The following is a 12,266-nucleotide window of genomic DNA, read 5'->3' as shown; positions in this document are numbered from 1 at the left end:
ATGACGCGCTGAATTAAAACACTTGATAGTGAATCAGTCGGTAATGTAATGCTAGAATTTTTTGGTGGAATATGTTCAACTGTTTTCGAAAATATATCATAGACCCGCCCTCGTATACACTCATTTTTTCGTAAATGTAAGAAGGCATACGCTATATATTCTTATATACGCACTCTATTACGTCCCTAGGTTCAGCGAAGGAGGAACGCTACTTACGTTTATAATTTCTAACCATAGTTCTTCGGAAACGTAACTAAACTTTATCTTCTTTAGGTTTCATCTGTTATTATTTTTTCCTTATCAACTATGGAATCCATATCAATTTTAAAAAAAGTGTCGTAATAGTGGCGGCGATAAGTCCCCTTAAATTGCTTTCTGTTAGTTTCCATTTTCAGTGAGACCTTTAAGCGAATCCGAGAGCTTATTTCACAGTAAAAAATGTCTTTATTTTTAGTTTTAAGCCTATTTACTCTCTTCTTAACAAGTAAATTAAAGATCAAATTACTCCGAAGAAAAAGATGCGTAAATAGTCATTTTAAGTTACTTTCTTTTTCGCAACACAAAATAGTAATTATTTTAGATTGTGAGGTACGGGGACTGGTAACACAAATGAAGCTTAAAATGATAAATTAGATTAGATAACTAAATAAATATGTCATAATTTAGTTTCAATGTGAATCACACAAAGTTGTAAATATTACTTATAATGAAAAAATTAAACGCCTTTACTATAAGTGATAAAGAGCTGTGAATCAATGTTTTGTATGCTCAAGTCCTGAATTGCACTTCTTAACCTGTAGTTGAAATAGATCCTGGATACTACTGCTGAAGTTCTCTTCAAGTATTTAAAGTAGAAACTTTGCGTCATCTTCTTAAATTATGATTTTTTTTTTTAAAAAAAAGAGCAAGTTTTATTAATGAAACAAAAGACGTATCAGCTTGCAAGAAAAATAAATCAGGCAAATGAAAGATTTAAGTTAATTTATCTTATGCTTTGGACATAATGAGATACCTTCTGTAGGTTTTATGTAGACACTGCAGCATAGGCATAGCTAGAACTTTATATTTGGGTGTGCACAAAGAAAACAAAATTTGGTCTTGTATCTTTTTAATACCTTTGTAACTTTACAGTACAATCACTTGCTCTTTAACTGCATTAATATTTTTAAAGGGAGATAAATTCACTATATAACACTGTTGAAAATTTCTGGGTATAGCTATGTAGTAAAAAAAAAAAAAATAAAAATAAATAAATAAATTGCATAGAAATTACACGCACACAAATGTTCATAAATTTTACAAACGAATACATCAAGACGCACATAATCTGTAACAAAAGACGTCTGTCAAAAGGCGCAATATTCTTAAATTTATCAATAACCTTATCAATACATCAATAGACGTACGGAAGTATCTCCTCCCTCCCCCCCCCCCGAAATTTCGACTTTTGTGTAAATTTAGCCTAATTTTAAGGGAATTTTAATATAAAATATCCTCATATTGAGTTTGGACCCCTCCCGAAATAAATTCCTGCATACGCTACCGTCAATAGACGAAGCTCTTTCCTGTTCCACAAACAACAAGAACAAGGTTTCCAATCTATTCTGCTTCTGAGTTGTTTATTTAGTTTTAACTTGAGTAAACTTGAAGAAAACTCACATGTGCAGCTTATGACAGGTATAGAAGAGAAGTGCTGTATTACGGAGTAGAATCAAGTAAATATCTTCTTTCTCCAACCACTGAAACCACTCTTGTAGCGTAACAGAAGAACTTCCCTTAGCTACAGACGATTTTCCTTTCAGAAGTCTTACTTCTGCTGCCAACTCGTCGCCTGACAATTTGCATGCTGCCAACTCGTCGCCTGACAATTTGCATGTTCTAGCTACGAGGATTATTTCTTCATTCTTTACATTCAAGTCAGTGAGATTTCCTACGGCACTGATGACCCGAATAGTTTCTTGACTAAATCTTTCAATTACAGACAGCTGAGTCTAAAACAGGATAATAATAAGAAATTCTCATCTCCTCTTCGTACAAATACTGTGAGCTGATTGATTTGTCAAGACTCTGCAATTTTTCGCCTCTTCATTGGAGGAATTGAAATCTCCACACTATCACAGGTCTTAATAGCTTTGTTGTAAAGTTTCATAAATTGAGATATCTCATGGATTGCGCATCATTCCGAAACTACTTACACTAGATATAGCCGAAAGTAGATTTACATCTGAACTTTGGATTAACTCGCTAACCTTCACGATTATTTGTAGGACTGGATGTAGCATTGTGAGTAGTGTTGTAAAAAAACGGTTTTTTTTTCTGTGAAGTTTTTTTCAATAAAAAACATCGTTCTTTTTCATGTTTTTTTTTCAAATGTCTGTTTTTTTTTCTGGCAACTATTTTTTATTGATTTATGTTGCAGATTATTGGAATAATCAACAGAACTTGAGTCGAAGCCGTCGTAACTTACAAATCGTTTGTTTCTTTGTACTTATAGGAGCAAAATTGTGTGATTATTCCTTTAGGCCCCAGGTCATTTTTGGCGTTTTCCTACATTTCCAGTTAGTGACTTATTGCTCAAAAACTATTCATCCGATTGATATGGTTAAGGCCTTGTTTTTTAGAAAATAGAAGTGGCTATTTTTTGGTGTAAGTTGCATTGCATTGTTGCCAACGGGTGAGAAATTACTGAGGGAAATGTAGGGGTGAAAATTTACCAAAAAAAATCCCTAACCGAATTTCAAATTTTTTTGTATCTAGCACCACTGTTGCTAGATGGGTTCAATTCATCTAAAGAAATCTTTGGTGTGTTGACAAGGTAGTGGGAAATCCTGAAGTCGCTGGCTTCCATTCAAAGAGGGAAAGAAAAAATTCTGTCATACACATTAAATTTTGACACTTTTTACGCCTCAGAAGCAAAAATCAAATATGCCGGGGCTACAGCTTCTCTAATTATCCTATTGAAATTTTTTATAGTGAGTTTTGTAGGGAAAAGAGGAAGCTTTCAAGCAGTGATACGTTTGTTTCAATGTAGCCAGTAAGAGGGTAATAATAGAGGGGAAAAGGAAATTTTCCGAATTTTTCACCTAATAGCGGGAATTAATTGTTTTGGCTAGAAACGCTGCCATCAGACAGACGAAAACTATCTGAAAATAAACCGTAGTACTCCAAGAATATATTCTACAAGTATCATGGCGATATATAACAAAGTAAGCATGAAATTTAAAAAAAAAAATCTCATTCTACCTCAGAAATTCACCCTTTTCTTACCATTTCCAGAACATTGTTTATTATAAACCTCAACTGTACTTCCCCTAATTATCCTAGTGAAACTTTTTGTGGTGCGCTGTGTAGGTTAAGGATGAGGCTGTTAGACACTGGTACGTTTGTTCGAATGTAGCCGACAAGAAGGAAATAATAGAAATAAAAATGGATTTTTTCCAAAATTTGCCCCCTAAAATCTGGAATTAAAATTTTCTGTAGCTGGCAACACTACTATCATACACACACAAACTATCTTAAAATAAGCTTTGGTATCCCTCTAATATATCCTACAAGTATTGTGACGGTATCTAATAAAGTAAGCATGTCAATAAAAAATATCTCATTCTATCTTTAAAAAAATCACAGTTATCTTTCCAATTAGAGAACAAGGTCTACTGTAAACCTCAACTGTACTTCCCGTAATTATCCTATTAAAACTTTCTATAGTGCGTTGTGTAGAGTAAAGACGAGACTTCCAGATACTGGTAGTTTGTTCCGATATAGCCAACAAGAGGGAAATAATAGAGACAAAACATAATTTTCCAAGATTTCCCACTAAAATCTGAATTAAAATTTTCTGTAGCTGGCAACACTGCTACCAGACAGACGCAAACTATCTTAAATTAAACATTGGTACACCACTAATATATCCTACAAGTATTATGGCGATATTTAAGGAATAAAGTTTCTAATTACCAATATATATTACGGTAAACAGAAAAGTAGGGAAAAACTAGAAAAATCAAGGGTTAGAACCTAAATACGAATTTTACGTGCGCCCCCTAATTACCCCATTGTAACGATCTGTACTTGCGTTTGTTAATTAAGGACAAATGTTCGATTGGCGTAAGTTGACTTGCACTCGGACGTATAGGTACGGATTTATAAACAAAAATTTCTAATTATTTGCCCAAATATAGGAGAATTTTAATTTCCCTAATTGGCAACACTGCGCGCAGGCCTATCCAATTGATGCCAACAGTTAGGTATCCATCCGAGGTATCTACCTGGCAAGTCTTAAGGATGTCTTTCTACAACGAAGGAAGCTACAGGGAAAAAAGAAGTAAAGGAAATTCGAAATTAGAAAATTCTCGAATTTTTGACTGGGGTGAAATTTGAGAAGGAAATTCGACACCAACATCCCGATATCTTAGTGTCCACACAGGAGCGGATTAAAGAAGTGACAAACCCGTGTGTGCCACTTTGGCCACCTGGAATTTGATTACATTTTTTTGACTACTAACTCGTGTTGTTGTTGTAGTTATAATCTCGACTAATAATAATATCCTTGTTGTAAACAATAACTTTATAAGGAAAATTTTCCCTCCTTTTTACATCTTAGTTCCAACATTGTTGGTGAGAAATGCAGGGTGTTTCGAAATAAATTTTGGGGTTTTAAGTCTTCGTAGTACTTATTACATTTTACGTACAGTTATAAGCAATGCATCAAGTAAAAGCACCTGAAACAGTCTTTGCTACAAGTGTTCAATGTGAGATTCATTTGTCACACGGCACACATCTAGTCGATAGGCGAGAAAGGCCCATAAACTTTCCGCCATATGGCACAAAACACATTCAATTTAGGGGAGTCTCGTTTCAACTGTACCATCTAATGAGGATTTGCTGATTTGCCAGATGGAAACATTATGAGTGTTCATATTAGCTCTTAGGTGAAATGTCGATTTATCACTGAAGACGACACGATTCAGGAAATCTTCATTATTATGAAGCAATATTTCACTTGCGAAATTGGCACGTAAACCGTAGTCTGTAGGCTTTAGACCTGTAGCAACTGCAAACGATAAAGACGTAGTTGCGTCTCCTTAATATTCTTCACACAGACGGTTGCACTGTACAGATTCAGTCTTTATTAAAACACAAAAGGCTTTCTGCTCTCTAGTCTCCATCTTTGCTACTTGCTCTTTCTAACGGCAGGCAGAAGAAACAATGCATGTACATGCGTGCGTACGAAACTGTTTGAGTTGCTCTTTCATTTGATATAATATTTATAATTGTAAGTTAATTGTAATAGATACTACAAAGTTTCAAAACCCTAATATTAATTTTGAAACACCCTGCATTACTTCAAATTGAGTCATCCTATATTCATGTCTTTTATATACATATCATCAGGGCGGGTCCTAGTCAATTTGTCGCCTCGTGCAATGGCATAATTTGCCGCCTCCCCCTTTCTCTAGAATGAACAAATCTTAAAAGTCATGATTTTAAGTATGCTACTCCAGCATGAATAACCAAGGTGAGGGTAAGTACAGTCGCACTCAGAAAGGCTTAAATACTTACTAAAAATGCAATCCCGTTGTGTCTGTTTTTTTTTTTTTTTTTTTTTTTCTTTAAATATTAATCTATTACGTTAGTGAAAGATAAAGCAAACACACTTGCAGAGGAAAGATGGTAATCCTTTTTATAGAATTCACTATCGAGCTTCAATATCAATGTATCAGTTTGCAATTCCAGTGCAACTAGCTCTTTTATCTTTATTTCTTGATTTTCTTCTACATCTTCTAACATTTAAAAAAAACATGTTTCTACCTTCAATGATGAGAAACTTGTTTCTGACAAAAACAAGACTAGTTGTCATATCAAAACTGTGATAACTTATTAAATGGAACAGATATTCACTACTATTCGAGAATTGAATTCTCGCATTTGACAACAATCAAGCAATTTGTGCTCGGATTTATTCGACCATTTGCTTTAGCATTGTCCATGTGGCCTTAAACTAATGCAACTTAAACATAATTTATGAATGTAGTATTCAAATAGAAGGTCAACTTAGTAAATGTAACTACCATCATCACGAAGTCTGTTTGCAACAAGAAATATTTAATTTAAATAATATACTTATGACAGATTTTGCCTGACCATCCAAGTTTGCCGCTCCACGCATATGCACGCTCTGCGTATCATATATATCTAGTCAACAAATTATTTACATATGACATTTAGAAAAATACTATTAGGCAAATTAGTATTAGTTTTTACCTTTAGACAAGTTACTGGATACTGTTCGTGACATTATTTTTGTACTTATTAAAGGCCTGCTTTCACGAAGAAACAAAATTTCATTTCTACTTTTATTTCTTAGTTGATATTGATGAAAACTGCTGAAATCCGAATTGTTAATAGGTATGGTATTCATGTAAATTGTAAAATATTTGTAGCGTATCAGTATCTAGCGTATAATTTATGTTGCATTTTACGGTAATTACACCTAAATAAAAATATTTCATACTTAAATAGACGTAAGATGTATTACAAATGACTATTTGAAAAAAAACGAAATTTAGAAAAAAAACGAGAGGCAATGTTTTTTTTTTCTAAAAAAAAAAACGTAAATTTCTGAAAAAATACGAACCGTTTTTTTTCTATTTACAACACTAATTGTGAGACAAATAACGAACTCAAACAATCTGACTTGCTGTTTTAGTCCATTCCCTTTAGCTCTCACATCATCCTGATGACTGTTTTGAGAGATTTCTTCCAAAGCCAAAATAATTGCAGAGCAAGTTTTTTTTTCACTGCTGAACAGCTTCAGCACGGCACAGTCATCTCGTTATTGACAAAGACTTCAGTATTCTCAAACTTAGACCAATTTCCTGGCATACACTTTCAAAAACTCCATGCCTTGACAAACTACCTTCATTGAAAGTGTAAGGGAATTGAATTGTTCCGAAAAATTCTGAAACGTATCTATTTTCGGGTCGTGAGCTGCATGAATCCACAAGTACAAGATTCAAACAATGAGTATAACAGTGAACGTACATTATTGAACTGTTCTTTCCTTTACATTTCATTGACACCCCAGATAGTGTCCCAGACATTGTTGAGGCTCCATTGAAGCAGACAGAAAGAACGTTTTCCCCATCAACACCGAACTCTGACACTACTAGTGTTAACTTATTAAAATTGTTTGTGCATCTGCAGAATACAACTTACGAAGAGTCACTAAATGCTCAACAGGTGACGGTTTATTGGCATCTGTTCATGATGACCACAATCACTCATTTCATCAGCGCTAATGCACACGTTTGTACCAAGTAATGACATTTTCAACTTTTTTTCAAGTACAGCTTTCAAACTGCGATTATATCATTCTAAATTTGTGAGCTTCAGTAACTGATTTTTTTGGCCCCTTATTACGCGTTCCTTCAAACGCTGCCATACTTGGAAATTAAATCTAGTACATCTAGAAATAACCCACTGTCGTATGGTTCTTTATTTTCAGTGTGACCTCTCAATGGATGGACTCCTTTTGTAAGGCAAAGAATTATTTTTATTAGTTCCCCCATGACATATCGATTTTGCAATCTTGTTTGTTCTCGCTTGGAAATAAAAACCCTGTATTATATCAGTTTTTAATTTCGAGCGTTCAGGAAAGATTATCAGTTTCTGCATTTCCTCAAATACAAATAAGTTTTAAACAAATATTGAAGAGGGAAGGTGGCATTCGGAAATATACTCAGAGAGTCCGATATTTCGAATAATCTGTACGTTTAGTAATTTTGCCCTGGAAAAAGATATCACTTATTTTTCTCTTATTCAAATATCTATCTTTAATTCTCTTTGATAACGCAGCCCATTAGGGTGTGCCTGGGCACACCTGGCACACCCCGTGGCTACGCCTATACATGCAGTATTGTTCTTGATTTTTGTTTATATATCAAGCAAGTCACAAAGTTTTTTGCATTTGGTATTTTGTTATTGTTTTCTCCGTTTTCGTGGTGAACATTTTTATTATTTGGGTTTAAACAAACCATACAAATCAGCTTGATAATGTTTGTACTTCGATCTATATGCCTTATCACAGTATGAGCTACTCACACAATTCTATACTCCTCCTCCAACTCTCCTTAAAGAAATAATAAATAAATAATAAAAATGACCACTTTTGCACAGTGGAATGTTGTCACTTGGGAATCTCTTAAGTATATACGAAGTATTATAGGGGGTTCCATACCTGTGCTGAATTGTACCTAATCAGTGTATTTCATTTGTTTTATTCTCAGAATTCATTCACTTGTTCTTAATAAAGGTTCAAGAATTAGAAGATAAAGAGAAAACCAGTACTATATGTAAAGATGCATACAATGCGTCGTTAGCAAACTACCATCCATGGGCTATACGTAAAGGTGCTACATTAGCTATGTACACACTACCTACAAAAGAAGGCTTATTGAGAAAGGTAAGGGACTCCATTTATATTTAATTTTACTTTCCACTTTTTTGTTCTGAATGCTGGGAAGAAGTTGATTCTTACTGGAAGTTTATAATAAGTTACAAAGGAGGCTAATTGTTCACCTGCTCAGGAAAACTTTCTTAACATTTGCCACACTAAATAATTAGTAATTCCAAGTTACAAACCTGTAAAATTGGTTACAAACGCATTGTGTCGGTAAGTTAACTTACTATTCGTCCTCCTCTCCTTCATTGTTATTATTATTTATTGTACAAGTATAGAAATGAATTAGCATCAGAAAGTCAATACCCGTCAGTAGAAAACAAAATTAACAATCTGTTCGTACTTTTATTATTTGTAACGCTGTTATGTTTTAAAGTATTTTACCTTAATTCGACTTGTTTTTAGCACTTCATAACATTGACTTATATGTTTTTGAGTTGTGATTTATTGGGCTGTATTTACAATTTAAATTTTCAGTCGCATCTTCTTTAAATCAAAGCTAACTCTTCTTTCTTTACATTGAAAAGGGGCGTGAAAATACAGTCATTGGTAAATATTTTATATCAAGTACAGTTTCGTTTCTGGGTATTTTTGTAACTTAAATAAAATGTTTAGTAAGAACTTCATACCACATTTTATGAAAAGAAAGTGTTAACACAAAATGTGATAACTTGAATCAAAAGGAACTGCAATATCTATTTATATATGTACACTCACACTTCGAATTGATCTAGCTGCTTGGCAGAGTACAGTAACCTTGAAAATGAAGGAGATGCTTCAAAATATGCCGAAAGTCAGGTAAATCTGGTGGGTTTCACGGAAGTCTATATATACAGGGTGGAGCAGAAGAAACATATGTTTTCTAAACCGCTAGTACTCGGCGACGAGTATGGGTATCGACTTTGAGCGACAAACAGTACAGTTTCAGTCGTTATGGAGCGTTGGGGCGTAGAGCATCGTGTGTTCGCGGTCGAGCAGTTCTTTAGAAACAGTGATTCTGTGGTCACGGTTCAATGTCTTTTCCGTCGAAAGTTTAATGTCGAAGGTCGAGGTACAGTCCCAGATCGAAACACTATACTCGGATGGGTTGCAGCAGTACTTTGGAAGTACTGTATCTGTGATAAAATAGAAACCATCTGGCCTTCTCCGCTCAGTTCGAACTCTAGAAAACGTAGACAGAGTGAAAAGAGCAGTTCTTGCTAGTCCGAAATGATCCGCTAGGCGGCAGGCTATATCGCTGGGTATATCACGTTATTCGTTTCATCGCATCATCTTACATGGTGATTTCAAATTTTCTTTTACGTATATAATATGTAGCTGCCCACAGATGGGAAGAATTCCCCAAAGAATCAAGACAGATTCAAAAAGATGGTGAAATGGAAGATTGAAAAAGAAAATTATCTTTAGAAGTTTAAAAAAAAAAAAAAAAAAAAAAAAAAAAAAAACTTGAGATGCGCCAGCATGTGTTAAAACTTCAAACACATCTGTTTGTTGAAAGAAAAAGAAATAATTAATTTAAAAAAAATACAACAGCAACAAAAAAAGTTTGCTGATTGTAAATAAAGAAATAGGCTAAGTTAGGATACATATTTACTTGTTTATGAGTGTGTTCAGAATACAAAGATATTAACGTTATTGTTAGTGTGTATTTATTGTTTGCTGTTAGTATTTTATTGTTCCAAATACAGGAAGTCTGACTTATAATACGTATTTATTAAGAAAGGAAGCTTATGTTGTGTTTGAAAAAGAAAGAAAGGCAACATAAGACGGATGTAGGAATGGTGAAGGTTAAGAAAATTATTTTTATCGAAACGTAATCATAAATGATATTGTTTGCGGTGTCGCGAGTCAGGGAAAATTATCTTATTCAGTCACGGAAAAGATACCACAATTTCAGTGTGAACCCTGTCATACCGTTCAACGTAATCGAATCAGGTTGTAAAGTTAAAATTTGTATAAAATTGTAGAATGACGAAACGGAGATAAGACAAAAGCTGTTTATTTGACGTCACCAAACCCCTACAGCAATAGATAGACTCTGCTATTCAGTCATTCCAGAGTAGCGAGCATGAAAACATACTGAGTGTAATCGATGTGCCCACCAAGTGTGAACTACGTAATGCAGTTCGATTTCCCAAGGCGGCTGCTGAGTTCCCTGAGATTCCAAGATCAGACGTTCGTCAAGGTCTTCTGCTGCCACAGATTTCCACCTTGGCTGCTTTCGTTGTGTACATTGGTGAGTCGTTCCGTAAACTTTGCAGCACTCGTGCATACAGCCATCACTTACAAAATTTCCGCTATAACTCTTACTTATTCGACAATGAATTATGGCTGTTATTATGTCCTTCTGCCTGCAGAAACGAATTACCTCAAGTAGTTCACACTTGGCTGGCGCCTCAATTTCAATCGATATGTTTTCACTTAACTCGCTACTTAACAATGATGGAATGCCAGAATCTGTCTATCGGTGTGGGGGAGGGCGATGTCCAATAAACAACTTCGTCTTAACCCCGTTTTGTCATCTTACGTGGTTCTCTTCTGGTGGCATAGCGGATATCGAAAAAAAACAGATAGTCCTCGTATAATCTCGTTCGATATAAGTCTTGGTCACCCACCTCTCCTTGATTAATAGAGCCGCAGTGACTCAGTGCTAGAGCGTTCACCTCTGGTGCATTAGGTCCTTGGTTCGATCCCAGTTCGCGCCAAGTGAACTTTGTGGTGGACAAACGCCGTGTGCGTGGGTTTTCTCGTGGTTCTCCCGTTTCCTCCCACTTTCTTCATTCCAACCATTTTTCATTTCTCATTATCACGTCTCCTCTAGGCTAGACGGCATAATTGTGGGACGTAAAACTTAAAGATTTCATTTCTGCGTGATAAACGGAAGTATAGCAAACAATATGGCTCCCTTTTGGCTGTTTCACATACCGAAGCCGAGGTAATAAATTCTCTTACTACGTTGTGAAAATAGACCTTTCAATTATAGGTGAAATTATAGGTTTTTCTTTGTTCATCTTTATCTAAAAAAATAATCATAGGAATTCAACTTCAAGCATGTTTGTTTGTCGAGCTTGATGTCATCTATCGATTATTACATGTATCAACTTTGGACATTAATTTAGTTAAACAGAAATTTAAGAGTTTATTAAAATATTGGGCTAAATCTCATCCTATGTGTTGTCATAGTGTGATGAAGAGTTTGATGAGGGTATACCTCAGGATCAATTTCTCCTTAATTAGTAACGTGGTTCTTGTACATTAGTTTTTAGATTTTCAAACTTTTTTTTTTTTTTTTTTTTAATTTCAAAAACTACATCTGAGTTTCTACACTCCTCCGTATCATTTTATTCAGGTTAATGGCTTGTATTTTATATATATATATATATTATTATTAAGCGCTAATTATATTGTGGAATTAACAACAAGCCTTCCTCGCTGGTCTAGTGGCTAGCTCATTCCTTTCGTTTCACATGAGGTCTCTGGGATTCAGTTCCCGGTGGGAGAATATCTAACGTACTACAGCGGTTCACATCCCACTTTAAACTGTAGGTCTCGTAATATATAACGTCGCTGCTGACAAAAGTGTAAATACAAATCAATCAGTAACAACAAAGAAAGATGGCCAGGACCCATATTTACAATTGTCTTCCCACCATTCGCGTAAGGAACTGCGGAATTCCCTGAAAAACAGGGTGGCCACCCATCTGTAAAACCGGGAAAACATGGAAAAGTCAGTAAATTTACAAACACCGGGAAATGTCGGGGAAAAGTCAGGGAATTTTGAAAAAAAAACGGGAATTTCTGCTTC

At 34.9% G+C, this 12,266-nt stretch overlaps 1 protein-coding gene across 1 annotated transcript in view; it reads left to right on the top strand.

The window, feature by feature from the left end:
* Window positions 1-12,266, top strand: part of LOC145671156 (ceramide-1-phosphate transfer protein) — a 44,324-nt gene that overhangs the window by 19,726 nt on the left and 12,332 nt on the right. Inside the window, exon 3 of the mRNA XM_081739991.1 lies at window positions 8,289-8,464. Within this exon, the coding sequence (XP_081596117.1) occupies window positions 8,289-8,464 (176 nt within the window). The remainder of the gene's footprint in view (window positions 1-8,288; window positions 8,465-12,266) is intronic.

This window comes from Thermobia domestica, chromosome 15, assembly GCF_964235325.1.
Source record: "Thermobia domestica chromosome 15, izTheDome1.hap1.1, whole genome shotgun sequence".
Lineage (NCBI taxonomy): Eukaryota > Metazoa > Arthropoda > Insecta > Zygentoma > Lepismatidae > Thermobia > Thermobia domestica.
This window is presented reverse-complemented; position numbering and strand designations above follow the sequence as displayed.